This window comes from Pelodiscus sinensis, chromosome 8 (genome assembly GCF_052426305.1).
Source record: "Pelodiscus sinensis isolate ZL-2025 chromosome 8, ASM5242630v1, whole genome shotgun sequence".
Classification (NCBI taxonomy): Eukaryota; Metazoa; Chordata; order Testudines; family Trionychidae; genus Pelodiscus; species Pelodiscus sinensis.
In genome coordinates this window covers 1263393-1286898 of record NC_143059.1, presented here as the reverse complement: position 1 = coordinate 1286898, position 23506 = coordinate 1263393, and the positions used below count along the sequence as shown (strand labels likewise).

At 45.1% G+C, this 23506-nt stretch overlaps 1 protein-coding gene across 5 annotated transcripts in view; it reads left to right on the top strand.

The window, feature by feature from the left end:
* The window catches only part of PDLIM1 (PDZ and LIM domain 1), a 54092-nt gene that overhangs the window by 18458 nt on the left and 12128 nt on the right, over positions 1-23506 (top strand). For 3 of the 5 annotated variants that reach the window (XM_075935730.2, XM_075935731.2, XM_075935733.2), the window contains 2 exons: positions 464-615; positions 12273-12357. In XM_075935730.2, coding sequence (XP_075791845.1) covers positions 464-615; positions 12273-12357 — 237 coding nt within the window. Of the gene's footprint in view, positions 1-463; positions 616-12272; positions 12358-23148; positions 23346-23506 lie in introns of all 5 variants that reach the window. The other 2 variants (XM_075935732.2, XM_075935734.2) reach the window with 1 other exon arrangement.

Here is a 23506-nt window from a genome sequence, read left to right as displayed (position 1 = left end):
GCCTTTTTCGACAGATCCCTTATGCCTCCTGAAAGGAGGTTTACAGGATCTGTCAAAAAAGGCTTTCTTTATCGACAGATCCCCCTCTAGACTGCCACTTTTTGTCGACAAAGTGCCGAGTCAGCAAAACACAGTGGCCATTTTTATGCAGATTAGGCACGGGATATTTAAATCCCTGCCTCATTTGCAATGTCAGCCTGCCTAATCTGCATCCCTCTGCCGACAGAGGGATGCAGTCTAGACATACCCTAAATGCCTTAGCCCAAATCCACTTTTATTTAAAACATATCTTTTTAATATTTAATTTCTTCCATTCTTCCCCACTCCAATTCCTTGATATCAAACAAACCACACTATGGACTTTGTCAATTGTTTCTGAAATGTCTGGGTCCTCACTTTCAGACTAGAAATGGTATGGAAAATCCAATTTCCCTTGGATTATTACCTTCTTCTTCTCTCCTAGGTGACTCCTGGCAGCAAAGCTGCATTAGCCAATTTATGCATAGGAGATGTCATCGTGGCCATTGATGGAGAGAACACCGAAAACATGACACACTTAGAAGCACAGAACAAAATCAAGAGCTGCATAGATGACATAACCCTGACAGTCGGCAGGTAAGCTTCGGAGAGGCAGCCGAATTAGTCTGTAAGTGGAAACGTTTAAAAACAACAAATAGTCTTGCAGTACCTTAGACTAACGAAACATATAGCTGGTATCATGAGCTTTCATGGGAACAGCCCACTTCTTCAGATGTGGATTTGGCAGGTAAGTCACTGAGAAGATCGGCTCTTACTGGGGCAATTGGTGTTGTGTTGTACTTTGATGGCAACAGTATGGCTACGTCTAGACTGGCATGATTTTCCGCAAATGCTTTTAACGGAAAAGTTTTTCCATTAAAAGCATTTGCAGAAAAGAACATCTAGATTGGCATGGATGCTTTTCCCCCTCACGCTTCATCCTGGGTTTTGTGGTCCACATTGCCCCAAAGGAGCACAGATGTCACAGTAGTTCATAAAGGACTTACGCTGGAAGAAAGAGCAGAGCCAAGGCTAATGTGCTAAGCTGCATCTTCCTATTCCCCATGTCCCCAGAGCAGTAACACATGAACCTTGTGAGAGCATAATTGGACCTAAATAATTTTAAAATTATGATCTCTGGAGCCTAGTTCCTGGGGACTACAAAACATTCTGGCTGTGTCTAGACTGGCAAGTTTTTCTGCAAAATCATCTGCTTTTGCGGAAAAACTTGCCAGCTGTCTACACTGGCCGCTTGAATTTCCGGAAAAGCACTGACGATCTCATGTAAAATCATCAGTGCTTTTCCGGAAAAACTATGCTGCTCCCGTTTTGGCAAAAGTCTTTTTCCGAAAGACTTTTGCGCAAAAGGGCCAGTGTAGACAGCACAGTACTGTTTTCCGCAAAAAAGCCCCGATCGCGAAAAAGGCAATCGAGGCTTTTTTGCGGAAAACAGCATCTAGATTGGCCACGGACGCTTTTCTGCAAAAAGTGCTTTTGTGGAAAAGCATCCTGCCAATCTAGACGTGTTTTTCCAAAAATGCTTTTAATGGAAAACTTTTCCGTTAAAAGCATTTTCGGAAATTCATGCCAGTGTAGACGTAGCCTCTGAGTATCCAAGATTGCGAGGAGAATCTGCTCATGGTCCTGGTCTAGTGTTAGTGATTTTACAGTCATGTTTTAGTTAGTGATTTTACGATTGTGGGTTTGAATCCAACTTACAGAGCTAAGTACTCTGGTACATTGGTAATGGGATCTGCATACAGAGCTAGGTAGCTGACTTCCTGAGAGGATCTCCATTTTACAAAATGAATGAAACACTGATTCATGATCTTCATTATATTAATAGACATCTAAAAGCCATGAAGGTATCATGCAAGTTTATTCCTAGCCTTACAAATGAGTATCTGGTTCCCTATGAGACCACCTTATTTTACTGGGAGCTATGTACCTGAATTTCCCCGAACTTTGCATACGCCTCTGACTGTTTGTGGGTCATGTAAATGTAGAGTTTTGAATGGGCATGAGTGGTTCTGATAAAGGAAATGCTGTTTGTGCTGTGTGTTTGATTATGACTATCAATAGCATTTTGATGTTTCCTGTTTCAGTATTTTCCTTGATGATGGTAATAGCTCAAAAATATTTCAGATCAGATTGTAGGCAGGAAGTCCAGCATAGCACATCTGGGAGTGGATCAAATTACTAACTAAAGAAAACATGCATGTTTTGGTCTCTCAGTTAATCCTGTGGGGAAAAATTCAGCTCTGCATGTCCACTAACCTCTGAAGAGCTAACACCAAGCATGAACTTGGTCTGTTGAATGGGCTCTTCTGAATGCACAAAGTCACGAGACCTCCTCATCAGCCTCCTTCTGGCCCTGGCTAAGGCCACCATATATGACACCAGGAGGAGGATGTTGGATGAGGGGGTTCTCTGCGACTGTGGGGCCTGCTTCCGTTCCTCTCTAGTGTCATGTATCCAGGCAGAGTTCCTCTGGGCGGCGTCCACTGGCTCCATCGATAGCTTTGAGGAGCAGTGGGCGCTGTCCAGGGTTCTCTGCTCAATGTCCCCATCCGGCTCCCTTGTTTTAAACCTGTGACCCGCACCCCCTGACCTTGTTCTTCATTATTTTCCCCCAGAATTAGTTGGACCCTGGGTCTAGTCGTCCCTCGCGCAGGACTGGGAGAGGGACCTTAAGAAGTGGGCAGGCTGTGCCCACCCACCCTCCCATGGTTTCCAAAATAGTGAATGCACTTCCTGCGGTTTGGCTCACTGAGATAACAGCATCCTTTAGAGAGCTCTGTTTGCTGCCATTTGAGTGTAGTAGCTCTCAAATGTTGACACACCTGGTGTCAGTTCCTACTTACGTTCTCTGCTAGTCACATTAATATATGCCTATTAGCAGGGCTCGACAAACTAGAGAATCTACTCGTCTGTGGCGAGTAGATTTCAGCCACGCGCCCCGTTTACCGGCAGCGCATGCATGCGCAATGCGGCTCTTGTGCATGCGCAGTGCGGGGCTGGCAAGCAGCTTTCACCGCCGTTTGTCAAGTCCTGCCTATTGGCATCTTCTGTCAAGCTCCATGTCTCAAGCACCTTTCATAGTCAAAAACAAAGAACAAAATCCCTGATCTACAGGCATCCTGCAGTACAGTGTTTCTCAACCTTTTTTTTATAAAGTGCCCGTTTAAAAAAAATAAGTACCTCCAGTACCTACAGTTTTCAGACACACAATTTTTTTCTACCATTGCAACACATTTGTTTAAACAACTTAATCATAGCCAGGTAGGAAATGAAATTTGTGGATATAAAAAATATAAAAATAATAAAATGCTGTAAAACTTAAAACAAAAATTCAGTTTTCTCCAAATGTCAGTTGTGTTAGCGTACCCCCTAGACTTCTCTCAAGTACCCTCAAGGGTACTCGTACCACTGGCTGAGAGAGACTAACGAATTGTCCATTCGTCTATCTCCAGACCCCCATCTATCTATCTATCTAAAATCACATACAATCCTCGTCACTTCCATCTCCAAGGTCCCTCTCTGACGCCATATTTATTTCAGTATCTAGCAGTGCTGCCCTTCATTGATCAAAGAGATGGACACCAGAACCCAAATCATGGCTCCTCAAAGCTTGTCCAACCCCCTTTTCAAATTTCTTGGGGAAAGTTTGGATTCTACACCCAAAATCCTTATCGCCAAGTTCAGGAGGTTCACAACCAGGGTGTCGCGCCTGCTTTGTTCTTTGGAAAGATGAAGTTTTGGCTTTTACATGGGACTCGTTGAGCTCTTATCCTGCTTTACTTAGAATTTCTGCTCTGTTTTTTTTTTTTTTTTTTAATTGGGATTCTTGGACAAAGCAAAATATATTTTCCCAGCTGTAAATAATCAAAATGAGCTGGTTTTCCTTTATGGGAACGAGAAGCAGGGCAGATAGGAACATACCACCAGGACACTGGGAACTCAGAGTGTGTTGGGAGCCATTGGTGACGGAAAAAGATTCAGGAGGTGCAATAGATAAAAGAGCTTCATTTGGATTCAAGGAAGGGAAAACCAAAGTACAACAGCAAAATTCTTATACAGCCAAATTACTCACTCAGCTCAGCTAGCTCTGGTTCAGAAGCACCTCTTGCATGGGACCCAAGCCTCATGCATGAGATTTCTGTGTGCTTCTAGAACAGATGCATAAATGGATTTGGATTATCCAGATGAAAGCATGTTTCACTGGCATGCTTGAGTTGGTGTTAATTGCAATATTCTTGGCTCTCACAAGTTGAGCAAACAGGGAGTTCTGACCCATAATACCATGCTGGTATGTAACCAGGAGCAACCAAATGGCAACATTTTGCATATCTCTATCAAAAACACTGAGTAGCCCCCTCTCTGTGATGAAAGCATGTGTGAGCTGGGATGGGATGACAATATTTGCAAAAAGGAATACAACTATGTAACCTCACCACCTCCTTCTTCACGCCTCTAGCTGCCTTTCTCTGGTGCCAGCATGTAAATTCTTATCACATCTTTTTAGCTTGAAAACCAGTCTGGTTCTTTGGCCAGAATGGTTGCCAAGAAGCAAAGCTTTGCATTCCTTCTCTTAAGCTGCCACCGGCACAGGGAAGAGTCTCCTACCAGGTTATATTGCAACAAAAGTGAAAAATGCAAGAACTCAGAAGCATTACGAGAAGAAATGTTGGGGGATAAAAAAGAATGTAACTGTTCTGTGTCATGCAGATCAAACCATACACTGTTCAGAGGCACTGATCGGTTTGGAATGGTGAGGACTGGTTGCATCTTGTGCTGTCTTGCCAGCAGGAATTTTCCAGCCCTGTCATCTTACTAATAATTCTCTTGGCCCTGGGAAAAGACATTGATGCTTAGTGCATGTCTATGTATGGGCATGCAGATTGTCTAATCCTCAGATACGGCTCTGGAGCCCAGGAAGAGCTCTGTGTTACTTTCTGCTCTGTTATTCAGCACTCCTGTGTGAAATTTACTAATGATCGCTGCAGGCAAAACCATTTGCCAGCCAAGTCTAGGGTTTACCCTGTTTCACAGCCCCTCTCCTTCATGTGAAAAAAGTGAACTCTGTAGCTGACCAGTGGAAAAACCATGAAAGTCAGATGTATTTAATACTCAAGTGTTATAATGAATGGTAAGTGGGTGGATTGCTGCCTTTCTGGGTAGAATCAGCTCAGCTCTGTTATAACCCTACAGTGCTCGCAGCTAATGGAGTGATACCTTTTGTGGTAAAGTAACAGAGATGTAGCCGTGTTAGTCTGGTCTTGCTGAAACAAAAGACAGGACTAGGCAGCACTTTAAAGACTAACAAGGTGGTTTATTAGGTGATGAGCTTTCGTGGGCCAGACCCACTTCCTCAGATCAAATTGTGGAAGAAAATTGGCATGACCATATATACCAAAGGAATACAATCAAAAAAAGTAAACACATATAAAATTGACAAATCAGATTTTAGAACAGAGAGGGGATGGGGAGGGTTAGTGTCTATGAGATAATAATATTAGGGGTGATAATTGAGGAAGCTATCTTTATAATGGGTAAGATAATTAACATCTTTGTTAAGGCCCATTCGTAAAGTGTCAAATTTAAGCATGAATGACAGTTCAGAGGCTTCCCTTTGTAGGGAGGATACTAAACTCCAAGAGGCTCTGGGAGACAGACGGATAGTCTCCTATAGAAAACCACCTAACCTCAAGATGATTCTTACCAACCACCATGGGACATACCACACTAATACCAACCCTGGTACCTTCGGGTATGTCTACACTACCACCCTAGTTTGAACTAGGGTGGTAATGTAGGCAACCGGAGTTTCAAATGAAGCCCGGGATTTGAATTTCCCAGGCTTCATTTGCATAAAGCCGGGCGCTGCCATTTTTAAATGTCCGCTAGTGCGGACTCCGTGCCGCGTGGCTACACGCGGCACAGACTAGGTAGTTCGGACTAGGCTTCCTAGTCCGAACTACCGTTACTCCTCGTTTCGAGTAACAGTAGTTCGGACTAGGAAGCCTAGTCCGTGCTGCGTGTAGCTGCGCGGCACGGAGTCCGCACTAGCGGACATTTAAAAATGGCAGCGCCCGGCTTTATGCAAATGAAGCCCGGTAAATTCAAATCCCGGGCATCATTTGCAACTCCGGTTGCGTACATTACCACCCTAGTTCGAACTAGGGTGGTAGTGTAGACATACCCTTCCCTTGCAACAAATCCCGTTGCCAGCTTTGTCCACATATTCACTCTGCTGATACCATTATTGGACCTAACCAAGTGAGTTATAAGATCAAGAATACACATTCCTGTGCATCCAGAAATATAATTTATGCTAACATGTGCCGAAAGTGTCCGTCTGCTATGTACATTGGACAAACGTCTCAGACACCTCGCCAAAGGATCAATGCCCACAAAACAGATATTGGACAGTATCACAAAGAAAAAACAGTTTCTTGCCATTTCAACCAGCAAGGATGTTGTCTCAATGACTTGATTACCTGCATCCTGCTTCAAAGGCCTTTTAAGACGACACTTGAAAGAGAATCCTCTGAACTGTCATTCATGCTTAAATTTGACACTTTACACTTAAGTTTGAATAAAGACTGTAATTATCTTACCCATTACAAAGATAGCTTCCCCAATTATCACCTCTAATATCATTAGCTCACAGACATTTACCTCCCCCCCATCCCCTTCTGTTCTGAAATTTGATTTGTCCTTTTCATATGTGTTCATTTTTTCAATTGTATCCTTTGGTATATATGGTTGTGACTATTTTCTTCCACTATTTGATCTGAGTAAGTGGGTCTGGCCCACGAAAGCTCATCACCTAATAAACCATCTTGTTAGTCTTTAAAGTGCTACATAGTTCTGTTTTTTGTTCCCTTTGTAGTCTTATGTTAAAGTCTCTTTGAAGCAGAATTCATGTAGTGAGGTGGTTGAGACAATGCCCAGTCTGGTTGAAATGGCAAGAAACTGTTTTTTCTTTGAGAGACTGTCTGATGTCTGTTTTGTGGGCATTCTTTGGCGAAATGTCTGAGAAGTTTGTCCAATATACATAGCAGACGGACACTGTTGGCACATGATGGCATAAACTATATTTCTGGCTGAGCAGGAATATGTGATCTTGTAACTGAAATGGTTAGATCCAATGATGGTGTCAGCAGAGTAAACATGTGGACAAAGCTGGCAATGGGGTTTGTTGCAAGGGAAAGTTCCAGGGTTGGTATTAGTGTGGTATGTCCTGTGGTTGTTGAGTTGTAGTTTACTGATAATGTTTTGGACGGGTTTAAGTTGGGGGCTATAGGTGATAACAAGTGGTGTTCTAGTGTTGGTTTTCTTGGAACACCACTTGTCATCACCTATAGCCCCCAACTTAAACCCATCCAACAAAGTGCTGCATAGTCCTGTCTCTTGTGGTAAAGGCCTGTGCTTTTAGAGCAAGAAGACCCTTCTCGCTTCAGTGCCTCCACAAAGTTCCAAGCAGCCATATAGTGCAGCCTTGTGATATCCCTGGAGTCCTAGCTGGCTGCAGATTGGTCCAGTATTTAAATAGCATCACTGTGCCAGAGTGAGTCAGCCAGATAATGGATTACTCAAATTTACTGCCTCATTATTTGCACCCTGGGGCTCATACCTTGCCATGATGACACTTCAAAGCTTATGTCATGCCCTGAAGGTGCTTGTGTTTGACCATCAAACCACAGCTCCTTAAACTTCCCTTCTAAAAATGTTTGAGATGGAGGGTATATATAGTCCAGTGTTTCTCAACCTTTTTTATAAAGTACCCCTTTTTAAAAAAAAAAAATAAGTACCCTCAGTACCTACAGTTTTCAGATATACAAATTTTTTTCCTACTGTTGCAACACATTTGTTTAAACAACTTAATTGTAGCCAGGCAGGCGATGAAATTTTTGGGTGTAAAAAGTACAAAAATAATAAAACGCTATAAAACTTAAAACAAATTCAGTTTTCTTCAAATTTCAGTTGTGTTGACGTACCCCTCCAGACTTCTCGAATACCCCACAGGGTACTCGTACCATTGGTTGAGAAACACTGATATAGTCTACCTCAATGTTTCTTAAACTTTTTGGGACCACTGAATACCAAACAATAATAATTTTTTATGCGGAACACCTATGAAAATTTTCTTTTAAAAAAATTGTCAGACGAAAAAAGACAAAAACAAAGCGGTCGTGGCACAGCTGTGAATTGTTCACAGAATGTTCAGCGGAACATAGTTTAAGAAACACTGGTCTGCCTTATTTCACATAATGATCCCACCTCAGAAAGGGGTAGGATAGCATATTAAGTCTTACATCTGCCAGGAACTTTTCTTGTGTTGGCACTCTGGTTATTTCTTTGGGATTTTACTTGGTTACTTTCAGCCTAGGATTTGAAGTGAGACAGTATATCTGCTCCCCTCCCCCAGTGTACAATCCCTGATTACAGAATTAGAGCTGCATTGTCCAGCTCTAAACTTCCCCTGCCATTCAGGCCCATTCCCATATGCAGAATATGGGATCCAGACTCTTAGATTTACCAACATCATTTCCAGGCCAGTCTTTGTGAAATGTTGTATTTATTTCCACACTCCTGTCTTAACTTGTATACACTTTTCCTCTTCTCCTTCCTACCAGTTTTTCTCTAATTCCTCATAGAGCTAGTTTGGAATCTGAGAGAATTCTTTTCTCAGCCATGTTTGCGAGGGGTGTGTGTGTGGGGCGGGGAGCAGCAGCAAATTGGTGACTCTCTTCTCTGTGCTATAATGCTTGCCCAGCTTGGATGAACTAAATCACATGGCTATCTGAGCTGCAAGCATGTGCTGAGAGTGTTTTCTGCATGCCCATCTTTGCTGCTGGCGCACACACCCTCGCTGAGCTTTGCGTCAATAGCAGAAGGAAAATTGCCCAGCCCCCTTTCTTCCTTTTACACCCTGACATTGAAACTTTGATCTGGGTGAGGCTGAGTTCAAACTAAGTTCCATTTAAAGCAAATTCTGAATGGCAGATCACTGCGAATTAAATCTGGGATCTGTGAAAGATCCTTAGTGTCTAAATCCCATTGACTTTCATTGTGAGTTGAGTGTCTAATTCTCATAGATGTCTTTGTAAAACCCCATCCCTAGCAGTGGTGAAAAGGGCAGGTTTGACAGCCCTTCAACAGACAGGGATGATGTTGGTAACAACCTTCTCTTTCTCTGTGTTCCTTATATATATACCTCTTTCTTGAGCAGGAGGATAACGGGTGAAAAGTCCCTGCAGTCTGGCCCATGCTGCTGCTTTGTGTGTGTGCCGGAGTGGCGATTTGAACCGGTTGGGCTGTTGTTTTTTGTGGTTTGAATTCCTTTCCCCTGAGAGCTGGTTTGAGACCATTGGTGGCCTGTGAGCAAACAACTTTGTCCAATAGGTATTCAGCCTCTACTCTCTGAGCAAAAATTGAAAAGATGTCACCATCTGGGTTAGATTTAACCAATCACTTATTAGTGAGAGCCTCTTGTTGCCTAATATACTAATCTAACGCCTCCTCTCACTGCATATACTTTATTTATATATTGGATGGGCTGTGTCTAGACTGGCAAGTGTTTCCGCAAAAGCGGCTGCTTTTGTGGAAAAACTTGCCAGCTGTCTACCCTGGCCACTTGAATTTGCGAAAGAACACTGACGATCTCATGTAAGATTGTCAGTGTTCTTCCGCAAATATTATGATGCTCCCGCTCAGGGATAAGCCCTCTTGCACAAATGCTTTTGCGCAAGAGGGCCAGTGTAAACAGGTAAAAACTGTTTTGCGCAAAAAAGCCCCAATGGCGATCAGGGCTTTTTTGCACAAAACCGCGTCTAGATTGGCCCGGACGCTTTTCCGCAAAAAGTGCTTTTGCGCAAAAGCGTCCGTGCCAATCTAGACGCTCTTTTCCGCACATGCTTTTAACAGAAAAACTTTTCCGTTAAAAGCATTTGTGGAAAATCATGCCAGTCTAGACGCAACCAATAGTGTGTAGCTGGAGAGGGCCCTCACTTGAATCTGTTAGAAGAATCCACTCTTTAAAGCCTGTTAATGCTAAATTTCTCTTCCTCATATCTTATCTAGTGCCATAAATTGCTTGCTCACTGAGTGATTGAAGGATTTTGTTGCAGCTGTTGTTAAGACAAAGGGAACCTTTAGTCTCACAGACTACAGGAGGACAAAATGTCGACAGTTTAACCTTTTTGTTTGGGTAACTGTTAACTTGGATAGAAAGTACAGTAACTCTGGGGCTGACCTTGCTCTTTCTATTTATAGACCGTGACAAATCGGGGTGGATGCAGATTTGGAAGCCAAAATGTGTTCTCTTTAGCCAGGCTAATCTGATGGTTGCATAAGGTAGTTTATGCCTTTAAAACCAAACTAGTCTGAATACATGAGCTAGGCTTTCTGCTGTCTCTTCTTGTGCATGGAGTCAGAGTACTGTGTGTGTAGGGACAGTGAAAAGTCACTCCAATCCACTGAATCAGAGAATTTTGTCTCAGGTTGATATATGTGCTTCCTTGAAGATTAAAGCTGAATGAACAATTGATTGTGTGGTTTAGGAACCATTGTGGGACAAGATTAAAGAAGGATGATGTTTTTTAAACTTTTCATGATCATAAAAAAAACCGTCAAAACAAAAAAAAGCTTTGAGTTGCAAAACATTTCATTTTGACCATTTCAGAATATTGTGTTTTGATTTTTTTCATTTCAAAACAATATTGCATTTTGAAATTTGGCCAAAGTTTTAAAAAAACACACACACAAACCAAACTGAAATGAAAGGCTTGGGGAAGAATACTGTTTCAAGTCAACCCAAATGTCATGGAGGTTGGGTCCATGGAGTGCTATTAGCCAGGGGGTAGGAACGGTGTCCCTGGCCTCTGTTTGTGGAAGGCTGGAGATGGATGGCACAAGACAAATCACTTGGTCATTGTCTTTGGTCCATCTCCTCCGGGGTACCTGGTGGTGGCCGCTGTCGGCAGACAGGCTTCTGGGCTAGATGGACCTTTGGTCTGACCCAGTATGGCCATTCTTATGTTCTAAGCTCAGGGTCGAGGGTCTCACTGGACCAACTTGATTTTCATGCAAACCTGCTCCTGGGTTCACTTGTGGCCTTTGGTGGCCAGGCTGGCAGCTATCCTGCCCTAGACGGTCGCATTCCTGTGCCTAGTGTGGAGATCGTGGACATTGGAGGCCTCCCCCCAAACTTTGATGAGGTCCACGATCTCTGCACTAGACCAGGTGGACGCCCGCCTCTTGTGGCCCCAGGCAGGCTCCTGGGGGTCGCCAGCCTGGTCCTGGGAAGAGGCGGAGGGCTGGGTGGCAGCAGGTGGCTGGTTCATGCCATGCAGGGTCTGCTGGCTGGGTGCTGGCAGGCTTGCAACTGGCACAAGCACTGTAGCCAGACCGTGGCCCTTTAAGGGCTCCGGGGCCGGGAGGGGGGCAGAAGAGTTTCCCTGGTTTGGCCCAGAGTGGGCACAGGGCAAGCTGGGAAGGGCTAGCCTCCAACTAGTTCGAATTAAGTGGCTACACAGCCCTTAATTCGAACTACTTAATTTGAACTAGGCGTTAGTCCTCGTAGAATGAGGTTTACCGAGTTCAAATTAAGCACTCCGCTAGTTCGAATTAAGTTCGAACTAGTGGCTTGTATGTGTAGCGCCTATGAAAATTAATTCGAAGTAACGGCTGTTAGTTCGAATTAACTTTGTAGTGTAGACATACCCGCAGATCCCCAAATGAACTTTTTGTTGAAATCACACTCTGCCAAAAAATGTTTTTGCCCAGCTGTGATGAAGAGTACTTTGCCTGCCACGTAAGCCATCGTAACATACTGTTGCCAAAACCAGAGAGAGCCAAAGCAAACTGCTCCCTAAAACTGAAGCACTCCTCATCCTCTGCTGAATTTCTATAACCTGACTACGACTGAGAATACAAACTGCGTGCTGTCTTCAGGGCTCCCTAACCTAGAGCAGGACAAGGAAACCCATTAGGATTTTAAGGGGAGAGCTTGTAATTTTACCACCATTTTCAGTGTATCACAGATTTCTTCCTCCCCACAACAATCTGGCCGTGCCGTTTGCCTTTTCCAGTAGTTTGTGTGGAGTATTTTCCAGCCCTTTCCCTTCCCTGGTGTTACTGAGATTCCTGTTTCTGAATAGTTTAAAAACCATTAAATTTAATCCCCGTAGCTGAACCCAGGGTATAAAACAATCAAATTAACTATCATTCATGTTCCTTTATTGCAGAACTGAATCCAAAGTCTGGTCCCCGCTGGTGACAGAGGAGGGAAAGCCCAATCCATACAGAATGAATCTGGCATCTCAACCCCAGGTAAGTAATAATGGGCTTGTGTTGTTTGTTGTTGCCTCCCTGTGCTCTGTCCCGGAGTGGTGTATGCCCCGATTCCCAGCACGTCTAGCTCCAGGTGATTTCAGTGGGAACAGTGGCTTCAAATCTTTTTCAAACCGCAAACAGAGAAACTCTGTTAGTGTCAGCAGGCCCGTCTCGGTGAGGGAGACTGTGCTAGCCCTTATTCTGAACTCTGCTGTGGCTCAGATGAGCTGTTAGGAGGCTTGATGTGGTTCATGAGGAACAAGAGTCTTGTTTTCTCTTTGTACTCGTTGTGGTACTGCCCTCGTAGACTTAGTGAGAGAGAAGGCCTTGCCTCCAGGAGCTGGCTGCTAGCAGACTGGCTTTGGAACATAGCATAGCCCTCCTAGAATATTGCTGGGTCCCTGTCGTCATTCTGTCTAGGTGCTGCCCTGAAGAGCTTATCTAAATGAGCTGTTTGGGGCAGGGATTGTGTGTATATAGACAGAGCCTAGCATATAGTGGGGGCAACAGAATACAGGCCATAAATAACAGTTTGAGCACTTTCATCGTAACCATTGCTGAGCTTATTGGCTTTCCTATATAAGAAGAATTTAGGCAGAGAAGGGGACAAATGAGTCATTCTCACAATGACTCATTTAGGCTAAAAACACAGGGACACTGCCTAAGGAGAGAGCTTTGGAGATGGGGGTCTGCCACCCTTTCAGTTGCTTGCAGTCTGTGCAGTGTTGTGGTATGGATCGTTCATTCGCTGGCACAGGGTTTGCAGCACGCTAGTGGCACCTTTCAATTCAGTTTTACTCAGTTTTAGGGAAGAAAGGCAGGAGGTATCTTTGGAAGTCAATGGGATGTGAACATCCTATTCCTACTGGTGTCATTTCCCCCCTTTATTAGCGTGGCAAAGTGCACTAAGAGGGCCAGAACCTCAAAGGTATTTTGGCTCCTAATTATCATGGAAATCAATGAAAGCTCGAAGCCTAAAGGTTTTGGAGGATCTGGGCCTAAGTGTTTGACCTATCCTATAAAAGGTAATGTGCCCATGTTGCATCACTGCCATTTGTGGAGGGAGAAGAGGCATTTTTGTTTTGTGTTGTTTTGTTTCATGTCAGCAGGTATAAATAAATCTTGGGGGTTGACAGCTTTACATCAGGAGTACACTGTGTTATTTTCAACCTCTCTACCTGTGATGTGGCTCTTTAGCAGAGGCAAAGTTTCACGTAGCTCCTTGTGCCCCATCCCCAAATGATTTCGTGAGCTAGATTCAGATGGTTACACTTGTGTGAATGTGGAGTAATTGCAGTGAAATCAGTGGAGTTACTCTGGATTTCTACCAGTATAATGGATCAGAATCTGGCCCTAGAACATCTCGGCTGCGTCTAGACAGGCTGCTTGATTTTGCGCAAAAGCACTGACGTTCTGCTGTCCGAAATCAGTGCTTTTTGCGCAAATGCTTTGACGTTCCCGTTCGGGCAAAAGCCCTTTTCCGGAAATGTTTTTGCGCAAGAGGGCCAGTGTAGACAGCTAAAAACTGTTTTACGCAAAAAAGCCCCAATGGCGAAAATGGCGATCGGGGCTTTCTTGCGCAAAACCGCGTCTAGATTGGCACGGACGCTTTTCCGCAAAAAGTGCTTTTGCAGAAAAGTGTCCGTGCCAATCTAGACGCTCTTTTCCGCAAATGCTTTTAACGGGAAAACGTTTCAGTTAAAAGCATTTGCGGAAAATCATGCCAGTCTAGACATAGCCCTCATGTTTGAGTCTTTTTCTAGCAAAATTAGTATATGTGAGAATCATTTATTATGTAACCAGGAAAATACTAATTTTTCCTGCTACATTTGTGTAGGAAGCTTGTACCACAAAATGAGCCTTTGTGTATAATAAGACCATCCTCATTCAGTCATGTTCATGGTAGATTAGCAGCTGCGGTACAGAACTTGCTCTAGCTCTTCTACCAGTCAACTCTTTAAGCGACTGAGGCAAGTAAATTTGCTACAAGCCCCACAGGCTGGTAGGACAAATATTAGGTTAGGAGGAGGTAAGGCAGAGGTGGACATTGTGGCTGTGGGTAGTCTGCATCTCTAGCCTGTGAGTGTTATGGCAGGTTGGGGCCCAGATCGCCTGGATCCATGTTTTCATACCACGTGGAGAAAGTCAGAGCTGGGCCTTGTGACTTGGCCACTTGGGCTGGGACAGGTCTTGTAGTATGCTCTGATACACTATTGCAGCACAGCAGAATGGTGTGTAAACTCCAGCCTTTGGCAGTGATAAAGGTATTCAAGATCTGCGAGCAGTTCTGAAAATGCCAGGATAACCCCAGGGCCTTGGCTGATGCATCTTCTCTCAAAGGAAGCAAGGGCTAAATGCAAGGCTATGCAAGACCGATTGCTGAGCTTATGCTGGCTGTTGAATTGCCTGCATAGTTGCTTTGCCACCAGTTATCACAGCTTTGTGAATCAATTGAAAATGCCTAGAGGCGTGGTTCTTTTCTGTTCAAAGCAGGGACAGTCTAAAGGCTGCTAGGAACTCTGGTTATGAGCACAGTATAAACCCTTGGATAGACTGAATAGGGCCTGGCTACTCCTGAGGTGCAGCACTCAGCTCTCATGTTCCTGTAAGTGCAGGACAAAAGAAACCACAAGCTTTTACTGCTTAAGAGTGCAGGTAAGCAGTTTCTATTGGCCTGTAGAAAAAGTGCCAAGTGAAAGCAAACATTATGGGTGTGTCCCTTTGATTTTCAGCCAGTCAGCTCCCAACTGCCTGCTGTTGCTCTGAGACATGGAGGGCTGGAAGGGATCAAAAGAGGTCACTGAGGCAGGGCCAGGCCATCCCTGGCAGGTGTTAGGTTTAACCTGTTCCTCAAAAGCTACAATGTTCCAGAGCTTAACTAATTCTATAATTGTTAGAAAGCTTCTTTCCTAATTTCCAACTTAAATCTCCCTTGCTGCTTTCTTCTTTTCCTACTTTCAGTGAACATTGGGAACCATTGATTCCTGTCCACTTTATGCCACCCCTTTCCATACTTGAAGACTATTGTCAGGTCCCTCCTCAGTCGTCTTTTCTCAGGATTAACCATGCCTTTTAAAAAAAAAAAAAAAACGTTCCTCACAAGTCTGGTTTTCTAAAACTTTTATCATTTTTGTTGCTCTTTCCTGGACTTCCTCTACAGGCAGTCCCCGGGTTACGTACAAGATAGGGACTGTAGGTTTGTTCTTAAGTTGAATCTGTATGTAAGTCGGAACTGGCGTCCCCAAGTGAGCTGCTGCTGAAACTGATCAGCAGCTGATTCCAGGAAGCCGGGGACCAGCAGACCAGGGAGACGGGGAGCAAAACCTCGGAGGACGCCCGCAGTGGGACAGCCGCGGTGTGTCTGGGCTGTCCCGCTGCGGGCGTCCTCCGAGGCTTTGCTCCCCGTCTCCCTGGTCTGACCAGCAGACCAGGGAGACGGGGAGCAGCTTTTCTCACCCCGGAGAACGCGGGTGGCGGAACCGCGGCTCATCTGGGCGTCCCGCCACTCCCGTCCTCCGGGGCGAGAAAAGCCCCGTTTGTAACTGCGGATCCGACATAAGTCGGATCCGCGTAACTCGGGGACTGCCTGTAGTTTGGCCACATCTTTCCTGAATTTCAGTGCTCAGAAATTGGGCTTTAAAGTGAAAGTGTGGTTGTGGCGGATTTAATGGGTGCGAGCCCCACGCCCCCGCGCACAGGAGGGCAGACGGGGGGGGGGGGGGGCTCCACGGACCCACTGCCTTACTCCATTTGGTCGGCCCTCGCCGGGATTGGTGCGAGGGGCCGGGGTAGGGTGCGATCACCCCTCGCCTTACCGCGGGGAGGCCCTTTATCACGCCTGCCCCAGGGCCGCCCGGCTGTTTCCCCAACCCTAGTTGGGGCCAAGTGTCCAGCTGCTGCGGCGCTCAGCTGAGGCCAAGCATCACATGGAGCCCCTGCTGAGTGCCACGGCAGCTGGGCTCCAAGTGGTGCTTGGCCCTGGCCAAATGCTGCAGCTGCCCATCATGCAGCCCCACCCTTTGGGCTGCGTGGCAGCCACTGGAGCTAGAACTGGGGCCACGGTGAGGCTGCCCCAGTATGGACAGTCTCACTGCAACCATGGCTCCAGCTTCAGCACACCCAGTTGTTCGCAGGGCCACTCATCCTGCTGCTGCATGGGGAACCCCAGCGGGCAAGCTCGTTAACATCTGGGGACGTGGCCTGGCAGTGTGCCATGGTCCAGGGGTTCACGGTCCACTGCTGGTCCTTGGACTGGCCATTGGGAACCAGTGTCCTAGCTTGAGGCCTCACCAGTGCTCAGTAGAACAGAACAATTATCTCTCGTGTCATACATAAGACACCTCTGTTAATACACCCCAGAATATTTGTCTGTCTTTGACCAGCATCATACTGTTTACTCCTATTCAATTTTTGATCCACTCTAAACCACAGATCCTTTTTAGTAGTACTACTGCCTAGCCAGCTGTTCCCTGTTTTGTATGGATACATTGGATTTTTCCTTTCTAAGTGAAGTATGTTGCATGTGTCTCCTCTCGCCTTTAGTACGTGAGCTGGATAAATTAAGCTTATGCCCTAGTAAATTGTCCCTAAGGGTACATCTAGACTACAGGCTTTTGTCGACAGAGACTTTGTTGACAGATACTGTCGACAAAGCTTCTGTGGACAAAGAGCGTCTAGACGACATCCAGTTCTGTCGACAAAGCAAGCCGCTTTGTCGAGATGAGGGTGTAGATGCAAAGGACGGTGTAGTGACAAAAGGCGTTATTCCTTGTAGAATGAGGTTTACTGCTGTCGACAAAACTGCCGAGTTCTGTCGACGTTATGTCGACAGAACTCGGTGGTAGTGTAGACGCAGGTATAGTTTTGTCGACAAAACCCTGAAGTCTAGCACAACCTGCAGTGCCACAGAACTCCTTGCTGTTTTTGCAGATACAGACTAACATGAGGCAATCCAAACCATAACTGGAAGATTCCACTGAGCTTTCCAGCTTTTCCAGTGCCACTTTCAAGAAATTAATGACACACATAGTACGCACTTTTAATAAGGCCCAGGGGGTTTTGTCCATACCCTTTCAGTGACTCACTACCGCAAGTGATGCTTTGCAGCACAGAGATTGAGACTGCAATGTCAATTTGAAAATGCTAATTTCTCCCAGAAATGTGGCAAACATGCCATGCTAGCTAATTCGGGGCTCCCTGTAGAGAATAGCAGAAGAGAGAATTCATAGTCTTGCATGTTGCAAATGTTGTTTTTTTTTTTAAATACATCCTTGTATCCTGAGCAGAATGTGCTGGCAATACCAGCTTTGCCAAACTTTAAAAAAATTCACAAGCATCAGCCTAATCTGGGGATGTTTGTGTGGTTGTTAACATGTTTGCTAACGCCCTAACAGACTCTTAGTTGTTCTGAGTGTCATTAATCATTATAGTTTGCTCATAATTAAAAATAAATAAATAATTCCTAGAAAAATGGCTAATGCAAGGTCTCTATCACAAATAATTTGTCAGAAAAGACATCAGTGGCTAGAGCATGTGTTAGGAACAGATCAATATCGACTACCGATTATAGCCCTCTGTCCAGTGAAAGCCAGAAAATCCTACAAGAAATGGGTAGACCTAGGATGACTTGGAATCGTATGATTATCAATGACACAGAAAAATTTAATTTGAAATGGGAGGACTACGTCACATGGCAGCCGATAAGCAAGTGGGTAGCTCAGTGTGCTGAAAAGAACGAGATGGACTAGGCTTAGGTCTCTATGATATTCCTAGAAGTCGTTAGATACAAAACTTTAATTTGTTCACTTGCAGAAAAGCACATGTCTGCCAAAAGCATCGTACTTTGAGCCTGAGTACGGTATGCTGAACAGAATGACTAGTTATGGTTCCATATTACATACATAGTTATATGTTGTTCCTTTAGAGCCTGATCCAAAATGCCTTGAAGAGGATTCTTATTATCCTTAACAGGGTTTGGGTCCAGCCATAGGATGTACAAAGAGCAGTCGTACAAATGAATAGCTAGGACTGGGATGTGTAGTCGTGGATGGTTATGGCTGTGGTAGCCTATGTATCGCTTTGTGCAGTGATAATAAACCCAGCTTTTCCTATAAGGCCTGCAGTAGAGATGGGTTAGTTAACTGATGCAATTCTACACTGGGCGTAACTATGTTAACTTTGGAGGAAGGAAATGACTGGTATATTTGCTCTGTTGTTTCACTTGTGTTCTTACCCGAAACTTAAGGATGTGTTTTCACTTGACTTACTCTTCCCTCCCTCTTTCCCCCCACCCCCGTCAGTGGAGAGGCAGAAACTATCAGAATCACTTGCCCTCTACTAAGAAGAATTATTAGCTGGTTAAAGTACTGAGCTGGAACTGAGGAAATCTGGGTTATATTCCTGGCCCTGCCACAGACTCTATGGATGACTTTGGACGAGTCACTTAGTCACTTTGTACTTCAGTTTCCCAAATCTATAAAACAGGAGATAACACTTCCTTTTCCCCACCCTTTGCCTGTCTTGCCTGTTTAGAGTTCAAGCTCCTTGGGGCAGGGTGTGTCTTTTACTGTGTTTGCGAAGTGCCAGCACAGTGGGACTCTGGTTTCAATATGCGACTTTAGGCGTGTTTGTATTAAAATAATAATAAACGGATAAAATGGGCTATGAGGCCAGTTTCAAGAGTGTTCTAAGCTGTAGCTGTAGCAGTCTCCAGGTGATCTGGCCCATTCTCCAAAGGATCCTCTCTTTGTACTTTGAGGCAGAAATATTAGAACATCCCAAAAAACTAAGCAGAAGATCCAGGTTTAAGATTAATTTGAAGTTTAAGGCCCCTTTAACTAAAAATTGTATCAACTTCAAAATGGAGCAGTGATTTTTGCCTTGTTTAATAATGTATAACCTGCAGGTGAATGTTCTAGTTGGTTCTGAGCATGAATCACGACATTCAGGTAGGGCTCGTCTACATTGGCCCCTTTTCCGGAAGGGGCATGTTAATTTCAGCCATCGTAGTAGGGAAATGCGCGGGGGATTTAAATACTTTGAAGGAATAAGATCCTCCGGAAAAGGGCGCTTTTTCCGGAGGATCGGGGCCAGTGTAGACGCTCTTTTCCGGCTTTTCTAAAAGCCGGAAAAAAGCGGCGGACATTTTTATTTAAATGCCACGGGGGATATTTAAATCTCCCCCCCGCATTTCCCTACTACGATGGCTGAAATTAACATGCCCCTTCCGGAAAAGGGGCCAGTGTAGACGTAGCCGTGATGTCTGAAAAAGCCAGCCATACGTATCAGCTTTCCCAGGGCTTCCTTAGCACTGCTCCCATCCTATGGGATGATGTAATTGTTTCCATTTTGTATATTTGTCTCCATGGAGACTTAGAAATCACAAAGTATAGATAGTGGGTGTGTTGTTGATCTAACCTTCGATAAGGCCGGGTATACCAGCAGTCTGTCTAAAGCAATAGCCTATAACGTAACAATCTCGAGTTCGAGACGGCTGAACTTTGTTGGCTTTTGGTGACCTTCTGTTTCTCTTTGTTTAGCAGGCATTACTGCATGCTTATGGAATGCGTTAGGAAAGTCAGAGAGGATGTGGGAAGCCAAGTGGACTTTTTGCTTCCCACCAGCAAAAAAAAAAAAATGTTCCAAATTTCTACTCTGCTTTCAAAACATGAGAGAGGCTTTTGTAAGGAGGAGAAAAGAGTACGGTTGTGTGAAGACACTCCAATCCTCAATAGTCATGATACATGCTGTGTCTCTATCTCTGAGAGAGACTAGTGATCAGACAGATTGATCCATGAATTGGGACCAGTGAGAGAGTTGGTTACAATAACTTTTGTTTTTGAAATTGCTACCTCTTTGGCTTAAAAATACATCTGTGTTCTGTGCTCTTAAAAGCATAGGCTCACAGCTAGCACTGTGTGGGGGGGTGCATGCTAGCAGCGATGGGTTTGAGATGAGAAGTTTGGCTCCAGATCTAAACAATCCCTCCCAGTGAATCTGGAGCTCATTGTATCTGAGATCTGGACTTGGACCCATCTCTATTGTAGAGTAGATGTAAACAGTGGACACCGAAAAATGTTAATCTTCTCTTAATTGGAGCAGATGTCTAGGTGCAGTGTCCAGTTCAGCCAGACCCAGGTGCTAAAAAATCACAAGCTTCAGAGGGGTAGCCGAGTTAGTGTGAAACAGGAAAACCATAAAAAACAACAAATAGACTAGTAGCACCTTAAAGACTAACAGAATGTGTATAATGAGCTTTCGTGGGTATAACCCACTTCTTCAGAAGACGTGAGTTGTGCCCACAAAAGCTCATGTTTTCTTAGTCTTTCAGGTGCTACTAGTCTATTAAAAAAAATCACAAGGTTAGTTTCAGAGTACCAGCAGAGCTTCACAGTGCTGTGTTCTCATTTGCCTTGTGGGTTTGGAGCCTTTGTGATGGAAGTGGGCATATTTTACAGTTTTTCTTCACAATCACAAGGGCTAGAAACTTTTGAAATAAAAATTGAGTCTCACATAGCCCCCAACTCCACCAGCCGGGCCTGTAAGAAGCACCAAATGTCACAAGACTCTCTAAGATCAGGAGCATCGACAACACCAAGGAACTGAAATGGGGTTTTCTCACTTTGGCCCACAGCAGGGATGCAGCAGCATTTCTGAGTCCTGCTGAAGGAGACTGTTAGCAAAGGCCGTTGCCCCTTTTTACTATAGCTTTTGGCTTCACATGGGAAGGGGAGAATGTGGCTTTGGCTATAGTGTAGGAGGATCTTGCGCCTCCCAGTGTTACATAACCCCTCAGCATTTCTTGTTCATTGTAATGCTGAAATGTTGTTCATTGCTACACTAAGCTGGGGGGAGAGGTATGCATGTGGAGAGGGTCCAGAGTGACTAGAAAAACTGGAGGATTGGCCAAAAGAAATCTGATGAGGTTCAACAGGGACAAGTGCAGTGTCCTGCATTTAGGGTGGAAGAATCCCAAGCACTGCTACAGGCTGGGGGCAGTTCTGCAGAAAAGGACCTGAGGCCTACAGTAGACAAAAATGCCCTTGTAGCCAAAAAGGCTAATGGTACATTGGGGTCCATTGGCAGTAGATCTAGGAAGGGATTATTTCCCTCTATGGTGCACTGGTGAGGCCACATCTGGAGTATTGCATCCAATTCTGGGCCCCCCCTACAGCAAGGATGTGGGCACATTGGCGAGAGTCCAGTGAAGGGCAATGAAAATAATTAAGGGGCTGGGACACTGGACTTAGGAGGAGAAGCTAAGGGACCTGGGTTTATTTAGTTTGCAGAAGAGGGGGGGGGATTTGAGAGCAGCCTTCAACAACCTGAAGAGGGTTCCAGAGAGGATGGAGAGAGGCTGTTCTCAGTGGTGACAGATGACAGAATGAGGCACAGTGATATCAAGTTGCAGTGGGGGAGATCTAGGTTGGATATATTAGGACAAACTATTTCCCTAGGAGGTTGGGGAAGCACTGGATGGGTTCCCTAGGGAGGTGGAATCTCCATCTCTAGAGGTTTTTAAAGTCCCGCCTTGACAAAGCCCTGGCTTGGGTGATTTAGTTGGGGTTTGTCCTGCTTTGAGCAGTCAGTTGGACTAGATGGCCACGTTAAGGCTGGAAGAGACCTCATCTTCTATGATTCTGAGACAGAACATGCTAGTGGAGGCACTATGTGAAGGAAAGCATAGAATCAAATGAAGTACCAAACTACCACAGAATATCTATGGATAGTAATTCCATGCTCTAATAATAAGAATTTAGCAGTAGGGTGTATTGCCAACTCCTTGCCAGAGGAGGCTGTGAAGGCTAGGACTATAATAGAGTTTAAAGAGAAGCTGGATAAATTCATGGAGGTTAGGTCCATAAAAGGCTATTAGCCAGGGGATAAAATGGTGTCCTTGGCCTCTGTTTGTCAGAGGCTGGAGAGGGATGGCAAGAGACAAATCGCTTGTCTTTGGTCCACCCTCTCTGGGGCACCTGGTGCTGGCCACTGTCGGCAGACAGGATACTGGGCTAGATGGACCTTTGGTCTGACCCAGTACGGCCGTTCTTATGTTCTTATGTTCTTATCTGACCAGGATAGTGATAGTGACTGAGAAATGCTCAGGGAGATTAGAGACTCTAAAAATAAAAACTCAATAATGGGAGATTTCAACTGTCCCTTTGTCAACTGGGCATGTGTCACTTCAGGGCAAGATGCAAAGAGTTTTTAAATGACTGCTTCTCAGAGCTGCTAGTCCTAGAACCCACAAGAGGAGAGACAAGTCTTGATTTAGTCCTCTGAAAATCAGGCCTTGAAGGTTGGACCCTGCCTCTAAATCCACTTTTCAAGTCCTATTTGAAAATGTCAGCCTCCGTTGGAACCAGCCACCTGATAACCCCCAGCAGGCCTGCGCCCAGGCTTGGTTTGGGGGCATGGTGTGAGGGCGACTGTGCCAACATGTGCTCCCGAATCCAACCATTCCATTTAATGGGAACCGGCTGCAGTTGTTCCAGTGAGGTCTGCTGGCACTCAAGGCAGTAATTTGATTAGGTGGGTCTCTGCCCCATCTTTCTGGAGAGCTGCTGTTGCTGAAGCCTAATGTCTGTGTTATGGACTCTTTTCACGGGGAGCAGGACGCTTGTAGCACAAAGACCCTCTGTCCGCTGAGAGCGCTGTCCTGTTGTGGGATCACAGCGGGGGGGATATAGGGAGAGCTGCCCTCATTGCTGCATGTTCATTGGGCTGTCCTGACGCTTCCCACCTGCATGTCAGATGCTTCTGACTTTGCCTTTGCTCCCTTGCATGCAGGAAATAAGACACATAGGAAGTGCACACAACCGGAGTGCTATGCCTTTCACTGCTGCCACTGCTTCCAGCACTGCCCCCAAAGTGATCACTGCCCAGTACAACAGCCCTGCAGGCCTGTACTCCTCAGAAAACATCCAGACGTTCAACAATGCTGTGGAGTCCAAGTCATCTGGTGGTGCCCAGGACCCCAGCAAGCCGTAAGTAGTCCCTGCCCCCTCCTTGGTGGGATGTCTGTTGTCATGGAGAGCGCTTTGTCATAAACTCATTGCGAGTGTATTGATTAACATGAGCCATTCTCTTTCAGGCTTCTGCAGACAGCAGGTGTGGGACTGGATGCAGTGCGGGGGGCATGGCGTGT